Source organism: Hypoxylon trugodes (assembly GCF_022578975.1).
Source record: "Hypoxylon trugodes strain CBS 135444 unplaced genomic scaffold F4822scaffold_5, whole genome shotgun sequence".
Lineage (NCBI taxonomy): Eukaryota > Fungi > Ascomycota > Sordariomycetes > Xylariales > Hypoxylaceae > Hypoxylon > Hypoxylon trugodes.
Window position 1 is genome coordinate 2897312 of NW_026250020.1, and position 17017 is coordinate 2914328.

The 17017-nt window shown below is 46.4% G+C and overlaps 4 protein-coding genes and 1 non-coding gene across 5 annotated transcripts; 2 read left to right on the plus strand and 3 right to left on the minus strand.

Moving 5' to 3' along the window:
- Positions 1-980: 980 nt before the first annotated feature.
- On the minus strand, positions 981-4369 carry F4822DRAFT_404769 (cobalamin-independent methionine synthase). Its single transcript, XM_051458235.1, has 4 exons — positions 3967-4369; positions 3774-3886; positions 3536-3693; positions 981-3472 (listed from the first exon to the last, which is right to left on the minus strand). The coding sequence occupies exons 2-4, from the start codon at positions 3844-3846 to the stop codon at positions 1403-1405; spliced, it is 2301 nt and encodes a 766-aa protein (XP_051314812.1). The 5' UTR covers positions 3847-3886; positions 3967-4369; the 3' UTR covers positions 981-1402.
- A 1062-nt stretch (positions 4370-5431) lies between these two features.
- Positions 5432-5506, minus strand: F4822DRAFT_t71. The gene has a single exon. It is a non-coding gene; the product is annotated as a tRNA-Lys (tRNA).
- Positions 5507-6063: 557 nt separating this feature from the next.
- F4822DRAFT_267751 (uncharacterized protein) lies at positions 6064-9779 on the plus strand. Its single transcript, XM_051454653.1, has 2 exons — positions 6064-7726; positions 7781-9779. Exons 1-2 carry the CDS (start codon positions 6154-6156, stop codon positions 9289-9291), a joined length of 3084 nt encoding a protein of 1027 aa, XP_051314813.1. The 5' UTR covers positions 6064-6153; the 3' UTR covers positions 9292-9779.
- A 266-nt stretch (positions 9780-10045) lies between these two features.
- On the minus strand, positions 10046-12041 carry F4822DRAFT_267711 (uncharacterized protein). The gene is made up of 4 exons (XM_051454651.1): positions 10812-12041; positions 10543-10753; positions 10257-10470; positions 10046-10192 (listed from the first exon to the last, which is right to left on the minus strand). Exons 1-3 carry the CDS (start codon positions 11912-11914, stop codon positions 10357-10359), a joined length of 1428 nt encoding a protein of 475 aa, XP_051314814.1. The 5' UTR covers positions 11915-12041; the 3' UTR covers positions 10046-10192; positions 10257-10356.
- A 1748-nt stretch (positions 12042-13789) lies between these two features.
- Positions 13790-15315, plus strand: F4822DRAFT_267804 (S-adenosyl-L-methionine-dependent methyltransferase). The gene is made up of 3 exons (XM_051454654.1): positions 13790-14385; positions 14460-14664; positions 14730-15315. The coding sequence occupies exons 1-3, from the start codon at positions 13902-13904 to the stop codon at positions 15205-15207; spliced, it is 1167 nt and encodes a 388-aa protein (XP_051314815.1). The 5' UTR covers positions 13790-13901; the 3' UTR covers positions 15208-15315.
- The last annotated feature ends 1702 nt before the right edge of the window (positions 15316-17017 follow it).

Here is a 17017-nt window from a genome sequence, read left to right on the forward strand (position 1 = left end):
CGAAAGATCGAAAGAAATCTCAAACACCATCCTTGGCGCCACGACTCTGCAATATATAAGAATCCACCAGCGTCAAGGATCCTGAACTGCTGTAGAATGTTCTACGACCCATGCCACGTTTTTTAGTCCATTATTTTAATTATAATAATATTATTTATTCTTTCTTTTTTTCATAGTGGAAGCAACTTATGATATTCTAAATGCCTTCTTTCTTCTGTCGTTCGTTATATGACAACTAGTATTCCAATCTTCCATTAATTTCATAGGGCTCAGCGCATCCTCCCTCAAAACACAAAATTTCCGCTTGATACACGCTACACCAATACTAAAACAACTCCCATCATGCTTTTCGGCACTGCCAACCCCCCTCCAATGCCGCTTAACCTCAAGTGCGCGCGCCCCCTATGGGACGAGACAGACACATGGAACTAAGCGCGGCGACTAGGGCCAGGTCTGTTAATTCTACATCACCAAAGAAAAAAAAGTCGGAAGAGGGAACCGCCCAAGTGGGCATGCTTATTTCCACTAAGGAGCGCCGGGCACATTAGGAGAAAAAAGTGAAAAGAAAAAGGGGCCGGCGAATCGTTTCACTAATTCGGCATCTAAGCCCTGATTCGTTAGGCGTTGGAAAAAAGGGAAAGAAAAGGCCGTTCCTACCACTCAGCCCACTGTGAATTATGCCCTAATCTGATTTTGTCGGGTTACCCGCATAGGCTCCTTTGAAAGGTAAGCCGCATTTTGATTGGATACTCTCGACATGAAATGTCCTGAGAATGTGCAATTTAGGAATACTCGCCGGGATCTTCAGGTAATAATAAGTACAACTTGAAGCTAAGGTACTTGGTATTCGGTTCGTGACGCCCTCATATCAGCTTGAAGGAATACTGCGATGAGTATAGGTTAAAGATGGCCTTTGGGTTAGGTAAGCATGTTTGCATCCATTCACATTCACACTGAATTAATATGTGGCACCAAAAGTGTACTGTTTTGGAAGTTTTCATTCTTCCCAAGTCATCGCCCAGTTGAATTGGGTTGACTACTCATGCTACATCTACATTGCATCCCATCTGATCTCGAAATGCAATCCCTTCTGTGTAAGAGGGAACTAAATGCAAGAACGCCACCTACTCCCAAGTCCGGTTGATGGACCTTCGGGTATAATTCTTTCCCGCCCTGTAAAATGCTTAATGTTGAATGCTCCTGATTTCCCGCCAATCTTTCCTGTGGAACTTTTTTGGTATAGATCCCCTTTGAGAACCCAGCCTTATAAAACGCCGATGTTGAAATCGATTATGCAGCTCCGAAAGAAATTTTGACAGGCAACTCCCCACACCTCATGCAATTAACGTCGTCAACTTTCTTAAGAAAAATTAAAACATTGGTCTCGCTATGAGCGAGCCATTTATTTGGCGTACTTCGCACGGAAGAACTTGGCCGCGTTGACCAAGTTGACCAAGGCAGCCTTAGTCTCCTTCCATTGACGGGTCTTGAGACCACAGTCAGGGTTGATCCAGAGCTGCTCAGGCTTGAGGTACTGAAGCATTTCTTCGATGCGGTCCTTGATCTCCTGCTCACTGGGTACACGAGGCGAGTGGATGTCATAGACACCAGGTCCAATGTGGCGAGGGTAGGCCTCGTCAACGAACACGCCTAGAAGCTTCGAGTCAGACTTGCTGTTCTCAATGGAAAGCACGTCAGCGTCGAGAGCAGCGATGGCGTGGAAGAAGTCCTGGAACTCAGAGTAGCAGAAGTGAGAGTGGATCTGAGTAGAATCCTCAACACCGACAGTGGAGAGTCTGAAGGCCTTGACAGCCCAGTCAAGGTAAGCCTGACGCTCCTTGCCAGCTCGGAGGGGTAGACCCTCACGAAGGGCAGGCTCGTCAACCTGGATGACGTCGATGCCGGCCTTCTCAAGGTCGACAACTTCGTTACGTAGGGCAAGAGCAAGTTGCTCAGCCTGGATGGACTGGTGGACGTCGTCACGAGGGAAAGACCATCGTAAGCAGGTGACGGGACCAGTCAACATACCCTTCATGGGCTTCTTAGAGACCGACACGGCGTACTTAGACTCCTTAACGGTCATGGGGGCCGGGCGCGAGATGTCTCCGACAATGATAGGAGGTCTCACACATCGGGAACCGTAGCTCTGAACCCAGGCGTGCGTAGTGAAGGCATAGCCGTCCAAACGCTCACCGAAGTACTGAACCATGTCGTTTCGCTCAGGCTCACCGTGAACGTAGACGTCCAGCTCGAGCTCATCCTGGATCTTGACGTTCATGTCAATCTCTTGCTCAATAAACTTGTCATATTGAGCCTCAGTGATTTCACCCTTGGTGAACTTGTTTCGCTGGACTCGGATTTCCTTAGTTTGGGGGAAAGAGCCGATGGTGGTGGTAGGGAAGAGAGGAAGGTTAAGCTTCTTTTGTTGCTGGGAGATTCGGGAGGGGAACTCAGACTTGCGGTTGTAGTCCGAGGGGGCAATCTTGGATTGTCTGTCCTTAACCTGGGGGTTGTTTGTTCGCTTCGAGGTAGCACGGGCGTTTAGGGACTTGGCGTTAGCCTCTAGAGCCTCACGCACGGAAGCAGGTCCGTCAGTAACGGCCTTAGCAATGACGGCAATCTCAACAGCCTTCTCAGATGCGAATGAGAACCAATCAGCAATCTCGGGGTCCAGCTTCTTCTCGCTGGCGAGGGTGTGGGGGGTGTGGAGAAGAGAGCTGGAGGTAGCGACAATGACACGATCCTTTCCGAACTTTTGGATGGCAGTCTCGGCAACCTCGATGGCACGTTTCAGGTTGGTCTTCCAGATGTTTCGGCCGTCGACAACACCAACGGACAAGGCGGTCTTAGGTCCGAGGGCACCTAGGACAGCCTCGAGTTGCTCGGGGTTACGGACAAGGTCGATATGGACAGCATAAATGTCCTTGGGAAGGAGGTCAAGGTTGTGGACAATGTCACCGAAGTAGGTGGTGAATACTAGGTTGGGGATCTTGCCAGCCAATGAAGCGAACTTCTCATAGGCGGGCTTGAAGGCAGCCTTGGACTTGGCAGGCAAGTCAAAGACGAGAACAGGCTCGTCAATCTGGACAGACTCGGCACCAGCCTCCTTGAGCTTGACGAGGAGCTCCTCGTAGACAGGTAGAAGCTTGTCAAGAAGGTCAATGGGGTTGACGCTCTGTCCACGGTCGGCCTTACCCAAGTGAAGGAAAGATACGGGTCCGACTAGAACAGGTCGGGTGTTGATACCAGCCTCCTTGGCCTCAACGTACTCAACGACAGCCTTGGGGTTGGCGGTGAGCTTGAAGGTCTGGTTGTCTTGTAGAGTAGGCTTGACGTAGTGGTAGTTGGAGTCAAACCATTTTACCATCTCCAAACTGGGAACGTCTACACCGCCCTTCTGGTGGCCACGGCCCATAGCAAAGTATTCATCGACTCGATCAAGGTTAGCGCTCGAGTATCGCTCAGGAACGGCCTGTGAAATTTATCGTCAGCTAATGACAGATATATTGATAACTAAGAATATTAAGAAACTTACACCGAAGTCCTGGATGTGGGAGAGGACTTGGTCGTAGAGAGCAAAGTCGTTGCTGGGGATGATGTCTACACCGGCATCCTTCTGGATCTTCCAGTGAGCAAGACGAAGACGCTTGGCCTCGGTAAGGAGGTCAGCTTGGGAGATGTTGCCAGCCCAGTCTAGGATTGAAAGTTAGCAATCCAATTCTTTTAGACTATCGTAATCTATGTCGCCCCGGAAGAACCGGCATAGTACTTACAAGCTTCGGTGGCCTTCTTCAGGTCACGGTTCACACCCATACGGGGGAAACCCAGAACAGCCGATTGAACCATCTTGACGGTGATTCGAGGTATCTGGGAAAAGAGGGGTTTTCTGTAGTACAGGTGTGTTGGTTAGTTAAGAGCTTTCTTGAGCTTTGGTAGTTAAGAGAGGAAGGGGAAATCCGGACATACGAGAATAACAGATTGTTTCTTCCAACTCTCTCCCTATTAATTGAAGAGTTAGACTAATTGATACTCGAAATATCAATTGTCAAGAGTAAGAATGAGAAGATATCTGAGAAAGAAGAAAGAAAAAGAAGAGGGAAGAAGGAGGAGAAAGGTATAAGTTGTAAGCAAGGAGAGGGCGGTGGAGGGGTTCTTATGAAGAAAGCTCCTTTGGTTTGTGGTCTGTGTCAAGGTATGAGGGGTTAACAATTTTTTCCAATTTGTCGTGCTATGAGCTAACCAACCAGGAGCTAATAGAAATCCAGCGGGATGCAGAATTTCAGGGTCCGAAAGCGGGGGGTAAGAGATACTCCAGCAAATACAAGTATACTTTTTGCTCATCTTAGTGCCCTTTCCATTATTTTATTGGGTTGAGGCTGGTAAAAATCTACCTAGGTATACACCTTCCTTGTCTTTTACTGCATGTGTGCCCCGCCATCCTAATACATATGTATAGCTTACCACAGGTAAGTACATTCGTATAGATAAAGATTGAGTTAATACCGCAAGTATGTAGGTACATACTGATATGTCTCATTACGCCATTCATTCAATTCTAAAGGTACATACATATATAATTGTGGAAGTACACGGTGTCTATACTTTATACCTTCGGAGTTCCTATCAAAAAGCACGTGCAATGGCGAGCTCTTTATTGGCCCTGCAGGTATCGGCGCATTCGGAACGCTCATAACGAATCATTTCACCCCGTCCGCGTAAGGAATTCGCCGAATCGTCCATCTCTGTTTCTCCGGACTGCGTATTTCTTTAGTCCTTAGGTAAGATATCTATTTCATGTACTCAAATACATATATATGTACCTGAGTGAATAGTGAATTCATGTGCTGAATACTGGACAGTGTCGAATTTATATACCCATGCTTCTTCTGCATGTAACAATAATCAATTCCGCTGTGACCGAGCCACGCCCCTGGATGCGTACCTTATCTTCCCGTTACATTTCTTCATATTAGAGTCGTATTAGTTCGCAGACTACTTCCGGACTAGTTACTTAACTTGATGTCCAGCCGACAGCCGCATCGAGCTTGGCCCGAATAAGTGGATTTTGACGAACTGCTAAAACCAACATCAACATTTATATCATCGTTTTCACTGTATAAATATGCTGGTTCCATTGGAATAAAAGCTTCTAGGTTCCCGGGTCCTTCGGAGTGTCGTTCTTGGGAGCTATGTACATGATAGTTCCCGCCAGATAATAAGCCGAACCCGAATGTCCGAGACCTACAGCCGAAAACCCCAACGCCGATTCATAATTATTATTCAAACAGCTCCTCAAATAAATCACAAATGGACCTACGAAGTTCCTCACTACTCATACCAGCTACATCTCTATCTTTTGTTGGCGATGCGACCAAGAAAGAGGGGAAAAGTGAGGTAGGGAATAATGATTATAAAACAAGGGTGAAAAGTACGCCCGCGGCGAGACTCGAACTCGCAACATTCAGACTAAAAGTCTGACGCTCTAAGTTGATTGAACTACGCGGGCCTCCGAGGCAAGATATCTCGAATCATTACTTTGCTTGCTTCATGGCGGGCTGTCGTTATATTTTTACTATGAAGCGCTACACGGCTTAATGCTTTCCAGGTTAAATTGCGCTAATAACTGGATTAACTACTCATCTTTCCACAACATACATCACGGTAGGCTTTTTGTGTTCTACGGCAACATATGGCGGATGAATCCAGCTTGGGTTGGCAATATAGCTATGTTCTGGCTTTTGATGCCTCCTTACGTGCTCGCTCATACGTAAATTAGAGCAGTTGATTAATATAGTTGACATTCGGAGGCCACTACCATCGATATTGGATAACAGGAAAGAGTAAGTGATGGAGAATTGGAATTGGGGCATCGTAACTGTAAAAGGGGATATGCATGCCTTAATGCTCACCTGAAGCAAAACACCATGGCGGCTTCCATCTCGTGAGAACATTCCACCTGCGTACATTGACATAACTCTCAATTAAACCAACTCAAAGGCTAATGTTAGATGGTCTGACATTGAATGTATCGAAGAAACCTCGAAGCATCGGGCTCTTATTTGGTTCTAGCTGGATGGTGGTGGAGTCTTTCTTGGAAATACATGACAGATATTAGCAATCCTCACATTCATTTTCAATTAAACATCTCCGAAGATGCCCCTTTTCTGTTGCTGTCGCAGCAAGCGAACAAAAAGTCCAGACCATGATGAAGACGCAATCGAACTTCCAATTCATTTGCCTCATGCGAAGCTATCTAAGTCACAGCTCACTACATCCGAGCTAGAACTACCACAATCACAGATCACGGTCACGAAGGCGCCGTCAATTTCACACAACCAGATACCAGAGGCCACTGTTGATCCGGCTACACTTGAAGTGGAGGATTCGGATGACGATGAACCGGCTCGCGGTGGCGGAAACTCCAGCACCGGCACGCTTGATGTCATCAGGACTAAATTTATTCGACCTCTATCCCAGAAATCCGAGTCGAGGAGGCACTCACAACAATCTCTTGGTACGAGCGAAGAAGAAATTGCGCGACGTGCTGAATTGAAACGTCTGATGCATAAGAGAATTCAGGAAGAGCTAAAGAGCGAGGAAGAACAGGATGAACCCGAGGTGAAGGCGAGTCATCCTGAAGAATTGAAACCAGTCGGTCCCTCTCGTGTTGCGGTGTCTGGGAGCGGTCCTCGAGACAATATAGAATTTTGCGTCTCCGAAGTGGGCGATATTGGTCCTAAAGACCTCAACCCCAGCTCTCAAGATGCTGCTCTCCTCGGACTCCCGACTAGCGGTTCTCAAAGAAGTACTTCCATTCGTCGAGGTAGTTGTCCTAAAACATCGAGCCGATCACACGATAGTTCCGTTCATGACATTCACAATACACTTAAAGAAAAGGCTTCCTTACCACAATTCCCATCCTCTCCACAGCTAGCCCCTGTCCGTTTACCAAGTACTCGAGGTTCGGAATCACTCTACTCATGGAGGCTTTCGTACAGCGCCGAGCAGCTCGCAAACTATATTGGAATCTCAGACGATCCGATTCCTGACTTAAGTACTACACCCGCCGAACCAGATGTACAGAATCAGGATATCCTCAAGGGAAACGATGAAGAGGACCGACTTAAGAGCATAGCTTCAAACTACAATGGGCCCAGAGAGAACCAGGAGTTACCGGACGACTTATCCCGGAACAACCATGGTCAGCAGCAAGATTTAATCGCGGAACACATCCACGATGAAAATCTTGATAGAAATTCGCCATTGGATATATGGCTACGAAGTCAAGAGTTCCAATCAGCTTCAATCGTTTCAAGCAGACGAAATAGTGACATGCTTCTTCAGGTAGCCCCAGAGAATTCTAACACTGCCGCCGGATTAAATCGAGCTGGAGATGTCGACGTGACCGAGGAGTTAGTGCATGGGATTTCTCACAATTTACCCCCGGAAGAACAGAATTCTATTAGAGAATGGGTTCATCCAAGCAGCCTTCATGTGGAGACGGAAGTCAACGCAACCGGGCTACCTAACTCCGACCTACTGCAGTTCCATAGCGACGGGGCTCCGGATTCCATGGATCATGCCCGAGAAACCTCATCTTACTATGCATCCTCGCGATATACTACTAGGCCAAATAGTCGCCAGGGCACAGCAAAGGAATCGCGCCTAAGTTTTATTGAACTCCTTGGAGGGAAGAAGGCCGTACCGCCATTCCCCAACTTCAGTCGTGAGTACGATCTGCTGATAATTGGTTTCTATTTCTTCTGACTATAATACCTAGGTATCATATCACCTAGTCGTACGACAGAGGCTGGAAAATCAGATATCAGCTCATACAAGACGGCCCCTAATAACAACTCGGTGTTGGATTTAACAGGCCTATGTGAAGTCCGACAGCCACGGCGTCCGGCGGCAGAGACAAATTCAATGGTAGTCTCAGATACAGCAAGCTTTAGAGAGCGAGAAGAGGAACTTAAGTCGGTCGAAAAGAGATTCACACAAGCCCAACCCCGTCGGGACGTAGCCACACCAATTGTCAGCAAATTCAAAGAGGAGTTTGATAAGCCCAGGGCTTCGATGATCACCAAGACTTCCTTATTTTCAAAGTTGCGTTTAACGATGCCTAGAAGGCCAAAACTCCCGGTGATGGATACACGAGAATCTAATGCAGACGAGGTTGAGAGTACCGGTGGAGAAAATATGCATGTTACGATCAGTCATCCCGATCAACAAGGACATGAACAGCAAGCAACATCATCTAACGTAGGAAGCTCTATGAAAGGATCTGCTATATTCCGTGAAGATGCTCTCGAAGACCACCGCTTCCGGGAATCCCCAGGAAGCAGTCGCGTCACAAACCAAGATTCGAACAAGGTATCAAATCCAAAGCTTCAAATTGAACAAGATTCAACACTCAAACCACCATCTCGTGGCGATAATAACAGCAGCCATCCATCAGATATATCTAACAGCGTATTAAGAGAATGGGTAAACTTGATAAACGATCAAGATTCCCAACCACAGGAAGAACATAAGTTAGAACCCCGAAGCCAGACTCCTAAGAAGTTAAGGACGCCCCCTGCATCTTGGGCAAAGTGGCCTTCACATACACGTGCCGAGAGGACAGGACCGGCTGGCAAGGATGACAATGTGATCCAGAAGGACTTCGCTGTTCGAGAATCTAATGATAATAACACCACCTGGTTGACAGACAAACTTGGCGCATCGGCGAAGAATAACATTGGTCCTTCGTCTCGAACTCTACCAGCTCAATTGGGTAGAGTTATGAAAGAGGGTCTGAATAGAGTTGTTCGCACTTCTTCGGACACATTCCGTAGCCGAAAACCCAGGGAGTTGGAGTACCCGGAGCTCGAAATCTTCCCTATGGAGGGAGGTTACAAGGAGCTAGAGGCACTTGAGCGACAGATTCATAGGATGAAACCTGATTATGAGGCTGCGCAGAGTCAAGCGGTTCGGGACAGTGCTAAGACGAGGACGAAAAGGCCACTGAGCGCGCGCCTTGCTGAGGATGTTCATATGATACAGCATCGGGTATTGGATGAGCAGGGTGCTACTTCGGCCTTGCCGGCGGCTTCTAAAACGCCTACACGGCTATTATTAGCTCCCCAGGGGACGTCCGGAGCCGGCAGTCAATCTGAAACTCGAGGATCCCCCGTTAGCTACGAGGATTGCGTTCCCACGCACATGCTCGAGGATGAGCCGTCGGTCGATAGCGGTACTGCGAATACGGAGGAAGGTCCGAAGGAAGGTCATGATACACAAGCGACTTAGTATCATATAGTTGGGTCAAGTTTGGATGGCATGGCATAACAAAGGCACGCTTGAAGCGTGACTTACACCGAGGTATATGGCCTCGTATTCCAAGGAGTTACTTTAGAGCTATCGACAAAGCAATCATAGCGAATGAGGTTAAGAAGGTTAGATTCATGTTACACTAATACAGCGTAAACTATTGCCGAGAGGGATGTAATTAGTGCATTGTTGACATATGCCGCTGATGAGGAACAGAATAGGCATTGCTATTGGCTGTACGAGGGTGGTAGGTGTATAATAGAAACGAGATCCTAATTTACCTTACCCGCATCTCGATCGCCTATGTTGTTGTTCAAATTCAGGTCGTACGAGCGTCGTGTTATTCCCCGCCCTTACAGTAATTGCTATACTACAGTAGTATATTATAACTGGAGCTTGGAAAGCTTGCTCCGTCGACAGAAACAAGATTATATCCACTTATGGTTATGTTCCTGTCTGAAAAGGGGGCTGAAGATGCATAGGTAACCCATTCGCATCACGTTGTGGAATTCATTCCGTACCATTTCCCCAATAATATCACTTCCCGACCACGGGCAGTTAAAGAGATGGTCTCTTGTGATCTTTCGGCCACGGAAGGGTGTTCATATGATGACGTAGTTTCATGTAGACGAGATATTATATAATCGGCATGCAAGTCATCGAATCGAGGTAGACCGTAGATCGAATTCGGCCTTTCTTGGCTGGGGGATGGGGAATGAGGGGGCAAAGAAAAAAAGTGCAAGTAATTCCGTAGGAGGGCGCGCCTTAGGGCGGCAGCGGATTTCGCTAAATAATGGTGGTCGCATCGAGTGCTGACTCATCGCGGGATCATGACCTGTCACTCCCTCGCCTTGATTGGATGGGTTTCGTGTGGATAGCCCTGCTGGGAAAGCCAAGATTGTTAACTGGGCGGCCTCTTTTTGATCGGCCCAGAGGTGGCTTACCAACTCGGTGATGCGCGCCCTCCTATTCGGCCATGAGAAAGACCGAGCCTTATTCACCGGTTTTTTTAATGTTGGTGTTCCCGTGTTCGAGTTTCTGTGTTCACCGAGCTTCGTCCCCGAGTGTTGTCTTGGTATTGCGGATCTTGAGGGTTTCTTGTTTTCCTACGAAATCTGTGGTCACATCCACTGTCATGTCCGCCCAGTCGTCGTATTTCTGAATTCAACGTTAGAACGAGACATTCGAGTAAAAACAAGGAAAACGGGAGGCAAATGAGAAGTAACTTACCTTTGCGAGACCTAGTAGGATGACCTTTTTTATGACTTGTCCCGTACTGACGCAGCCGATCACAAGGGGAATGAGTTGCCCCGTACTTGCGATGGAATTGATACCCTCAACATTGTTCCACAACAAAGTAAATTCTATGCTGAGAATAAACCAGACGATGGCAAAAACAACGACAACATTCCAAAGGAAGCAGAACCAGTAATCTTCGTAACTATCATACGGCAATTTCGTTAATTCGCTGAAAAGGAAAACGGACAGAGTTAACTTACTCAGGTACTTTTTTCTTAGATGGTAATTCCTTGCTTTCCGTCTCCGTACTAGTAATACGGTGTTCTTCAACCCTTCCTCTCCCCAGATACACCATTATTTTGAGAATATCGGAAAATCTGATGGTTTCTTCTTTCGGCTTAGACATGAACTCGATCAGATCGAGAGCTCCTCTGAACTGAAGGGCAGGAGTATTCAAAGCAGTACCGGCCACAAAAATACGCCGAGGTACCCTAGCAAGAGGTATCGTATTCCTATCCAGGAATGAATTGATACGCTCCATTGATGTTCTCAGTCGCTCCGGTGCTTCAGGGGCTACCATATACAGGAGGTCTCTGTACAGAGCCATAAACGAATGGTAAATCAACCGCTTGGTTAATTGAAGTAGTATCCAAAATGGAGGGACGACAACTACCGCGATCAGAATCGACACAGCTTTGCAGAACCCGACAACGTGACCGGTCAGCTGTTGCCTAGAGAAGAGAAATATGAATGGCGGATCACAGTTCTGACCGGTAAGTCGGTAATTTGGCTCCGAGGCGAACCAGAGCCAGATATTGACGGCTGCGAGCATAACGACAGTCAATGTTCGCCAGAAAACACCAGACCATGACAAGTGGGATGGCTTAAGCGGTGCGAAAAGATGCAATGGGAATGTTAGTTTTCCCGTAACCAGCCTAATAATCCCACCAGGCGTAAGAATGATCTGTCCCGCTGCCGCCAACGCTTCTAGCACCCCTCTCACTTGCTCTTTTGACTCGGCGATAGAAGCCGGCTGGAGAAAATACAACCTGAAGCCAAAGGTGCTTAATGTAGTGATAAAGAAGCCTAGCGTAATCTGCAACATTATATGCGTTTCGATAGGCTGTATAGGCGAATCGGTGGTAAAAGACGCGATCATGGTGGCTACTAGAATCGCGAACACGAAGACGGAGTTGACATCGTAGACCGATTGTGCTGATAGGGGATCGACGAGGAGGTTGATCCAGGCTGTGATCCATTGTAGATAAACACCGATTCGGATGCCGATACCGTAAAGATCCGGGTTGCCTTCGACCACATCACATGCTAGATTATTCGCGGCGAGAGACATGTCCGAAGCCATACTGACAATCGTAGGAGTCGGTCAGACGCGCCGACCGTGCCGTACCGTGATAGTGGTATTTAAACTAAAACTTCACAACTCCAAAAATCGATCACTACCGTTGGTCCCACTTGAATAGCACGTCCTAAATGAGTGTTATGACCTCGTCCGCTCTAGAAAGCGACGTGAGGCTATTGTCCTCTTGACGATGATGCAGATCATCGTTATGATTATTCCAAAACATCAGCATCCGAAACCCCTTAATCGATATGATGTATGTATTTCCTTATTTGGATTTATACTGCAACATGGGGGCCGGAAAGTCTAGTCTATAAGCAGTTTAGTCAAGTCCCTGAAGTTGACCAATCATCAATCACCCTGTTTCTCATCATCAACTCTGATTGGCTAGCAGTTCAAAAGCGGTTCGTAGTACAAATGAATAGTACCCAGGTCTCCTCCGGACCCGACGGTTTGGGTGCGAACTGATTCCTCGGGACTTATGTAGTACGTCGCCAACGAATATTTTGACATTCGGGTTCATAGTTTTCTTGGATTCAAAATTGCATTTTTCAAGATGTCGTTCTCCGAAGTTTTCACTCGGATTACCGAGTAAGTTCGAAGTAAGGGCCGAAAAGAGTGAATAAAAAATATATTCTAATGGTTCAATAATACATGTATTAATAGCCTTTTATGTACATGGAACAGTGCTGACCATGTAGCTTCAATCCCTTGTTGAATTTATTAAGAAAAGGACACGACATGTGAAAATTGAGAAAGTTGCGGAATAAGAGAGATAAGAGATGAATATGACACATCATGAGATACGAAAAGAATAGGGAAAGGTGTACCGAGACAAGAGACGGGCAGACGGGACGCCTAAAGATACCCATGTCTTACTTTTGGACATTCCCGCCAGCGTGGACAAGCCCTCGTTACACAGCATAAACCCCTACCTTCATGTACACCACATATGTACATACAGTACATACATGTGTCGGGTATGTATGAAGTAGGATGGCCGGGTCGGGCTTTGTAGCCTGATATATTCACCGAAATTGACGATAATCACATCATTTTTGACAAATAATTTTTATAATTATAATTATCATATCTTTTGTTTGACAATTCGAAGCGTTATTATGCACCTTTTTTGTATACGGTGTCCACCGAAGGTGGATATTGAATTTGGTCTAGTGTAGGTTAAGGTGACTTTAACACCTAGGTGCTGGGTACATGGATAGAAGTTTGAAGTCTCTTCAAATCAAATGTTCCCTGTGAATTGACCAATGCGCTAAAGACTAAAGACCCATAATACCCGCTAACCTTATCTACACTAGAAAGGTGCCCCTCAGCGACCCTCGTAAGGTCGTAAGCAAGCAACTTCCTCCTCTTTACTAGTATTATTTTCTATTTTTCCTATATTGAGTAAGGGTTGGATATAGCCTCGGAAATACTCCAGTCAGTCCGAGTACACCGCTACCCTTTATTCTTTACATACCATAACACATAAAAGTGTTGGATTGATTCCCCCTTTTTTCAACAATTTTTCCCCCTTCCCTTCCTGATTCCTTTTACCCGTTGGTCCGGTTCATACTAGATTAGACAGTGCATATAGAATGGAATCCCCCAGGATCGTGCCAGATCCAAGCCGAGCTCGGTGCCACAGGCTCACCGACTGAAAGGCACCCGGCTGCGGCGAGATCCAAATTGCCGGGTCGAGCACCATCCTGTTCTTGGGGTCCTAAGCGTATTATCATTGCGTTTCCGGTAAGGTTCGCTCGCATCTCATTGAAGGTCTCGACGCCTCCATCTGCACGCAAGCGGGGATCGTCCCCGTAGCAGCCAATAGACCGTCGTTTCGATATTGGTAGCCACCCTGGCGGGGCTTTTCTCCGTTGCGCTGGAACCCATCGTGATCGCGCTGATCACCACTATTACTACCGCCACTACCATAGATCCCTCCCTCCTAATCTTCCCAGTCCCAGAAAGTAGGGATCTCGTAGTCCGAATGAATGTCTCCCTCGACGCCGCCATCAACAACACACACACAACCTCATCCCAAAGGTTAGGTAACCGACCAACCGGGCCAATGACGGAACCCTCTGGATCACACCCAAGCTCTCCCGGTAAGCCATTGTCTGCGATGAGCGCAGCGGAAGGGGATGATGTCCCGAATAGTAATGACATTGACTCGGTTTTGTCTGAATCAGCTGACGATAACGGCTGCGATGCCTTCTCAGGCGTCTTTTCTGCTGACTCTATATCCATGTCCGAGGATGTCCGCGACTACGTTTACGAGAATTCACGCCGTTATCACAAGTACAATGAGGGACTCTATCACTTTCCAAACGACGACGCCGAACAGGAACGCGAGGATCTTCAACATGCTATGACAATGCTTCTATGCGACGGCAAACTGCACTTTGCACCTCTTCAAAACCCCCAGGCCGTCCTAGACATCGGCACCGGGACAGGAATTTGGGCGATAGATAGTAAGCTAGTGTCCAGCTGAACAAAACGCCACCACCTCGTTTAGTACTGATAAATTCACTTTCGTCACCATTAGTGGGCGACGAGTATCCCGGATCAGAGGTATTAGGTATAGATCTCAGCCCGATTCAGCCCTTATGGGTGCCGCGTAACGTACAATTCCTCGTCGACAATTTAGAGGAAGATTGGCTTCAGCCAGCCAATTCGCTAGATTTTATTCACGGTCGCCAAATGGCACCATCGATACGGAACTGGCCTAAAATGATCGCCGAGGCGTACAAGTAAGAGCTTCACACCATCGGCGTTGTCACCCATCACAATATGATCATTAACCCCTGAAATTTAGCGCATTGAAGCCAGGCGGATGGATAGAATTCCAAGAGCTAGAATGCGTCGTTAAATGCGACGACGGTACAATGTCCGAAGATGATGCTTGCGCAGGGTATGCCAAGACGCTCATGGCGGCGTTGCATAGGCTTGGCATCGATAGTCTTGGCTTTATAGCAAATTGCCGACAATGGTTGAGAGACGCGGGCTTCATCAACGTTCGAGATACGGTACTAAAAACACCAATAGGGACATGGCCGAAAGATCCACACCAACAGAAAATCGGCTTATACAGTCGAAATATGATATACGACGGCTTACACGGTTTCAGCATCAAGCCTTTTACTCATGGCTTAGGATGGACACCGGAGGAGGTGGAGGTTTACCTCGTCGACGTACGAAAAGCACTTTTAAACACGACGGCACATATATACCTTCCATTCCATGTCGTATACGCACAGAAACCATTGACGCCACAAACGAGAAGCGCCGAATGAAACATTCCTTTATGATAACGTGATATTTGATACCTGCATGAACTCATGGGTCCGCCGGCGATTTGCGGATAGGCGTATCTCTATGATTTAATCTCATTTGATACCAGGAACATTACCGACAGTTCAACATGCAATTCTAGAAAAGGCATTTGGGATAGGCGGGCATAGATGAATTTTCTCGTTTTCTTACTGGCTTCTTTTGGTGGTGCTCAAGCATGCCTAGGTTACTCATACCATCAGACTTCATTCAGGTCGATAGGGGTAGGATGAAGGTTTGTTCATATTCATCTAGGCAGACACAGTGTATTTATGTCGGAGTCAGTTATACGATACGTCTTCAAGCAGGTCTTACAGAACTAAGAAATCCCAATACAATTGATCTTCATATCTCAGTTCCTTGTTACGGTGGAATCGTATTTGAGTTTCACATGTAAAGACTATACGCTCTAACACACATGCACCATAGAAAAAGAGCTCTAGAGTATACTCCCTTGGTTCCTCATGTGGCGACCTAGCCCTAGCGAGTGCATCCATATTGAGTGGATATACAATCAAAAATATGGACTATTGTATCCGGTTAACTCTACAAAACCGAATGGCAAATAGCTCGGTATGTTATGTCAGGGACGAGATTATCCCTTACATGCTGCGTACCTAACTAGGTATTCAAGTATGAACTCAATCACGATGAACCCAGGTTATACTCTTATAAGAAACTTATAACCATAATCAGTCATAGAGCAATTATTATTACACTACGTGTCAACGACATCGAGATACCTCACTCATGCTATTTACTTTGGTAAGTATTCAACAAATATTCCTAGACTATAACCCTCACAAATATCTATTCATCTAAGCAATTATAACAGAACAATTCCCAATAGCATTATATCGATCATAGATCACGATGGTGTTGGCCCCCAATCGTGGTTTCGGTCAACCCCCGCCGTCCCCCCTTTTTTCTCCTCAGTACAAGCCCCTTTTTTATTTATACCTAGGTAGATAGCTCTAACTTGGAAACCCACATTCCTCGTGCAGGTCGCAACGTGGATTTCCCCTAGTTTGAAGGTATTAGATCTGTATTTATAAATAGATGTATGAACTAGAACTCATTCGGGTTTATACCCAGGTATCTCTATATGAGGTTCTGTGGAACGATGTCTTGTAAGATTCTCCGCACTTTTGGTAAGATTGAGGAACACGAATGCTGAAGTAATTGATTATACTAATTGGCAACATCTTATGAAGTTGATTGTTACTATCTAGAGCACTAGAGATTGATTATATATAAGTTTGAAAATCAACCCAATACCCACTGTAATTTAGAAGCAATACGCCGTATGGATGTAAGCGGAACGGTTATATGTAATGGTATTAGTCAAATCATATAATAGAAACGTAAGCACCGTTCTGGGACATTCTAGCTTATATGATAATCTATAGAGGATACGTGCAGTTCCTTGTGATACGTGAGTCTTTCTTGTTAGGGTTTGCCGTACAGTAGTTCGTCGCTGGATAGGTCCTCAGCCGGGTAAGCGAAGCTCAAAAATGCAACATTGGATTTGCTTTTTCGGAAAAGTAAGCGAAAGAATAAATGGTACAATATGGTGGCCAATCACGAGATTGTAACGAACAAGTCTCGGAACAAATGATTTCTGATTAAACGGGAAGAAAGAGGTAGATAAGTAAAAGAAACAGAAAAGAGAATTGAAATGGGAAAAGAATGAAACGTGCCGGCGAGATTCGCTAATGGAGCTCGCCTAAACCTTCGGATCGTCGAAATAAGCAAGTGCGTTGACGAAGATGA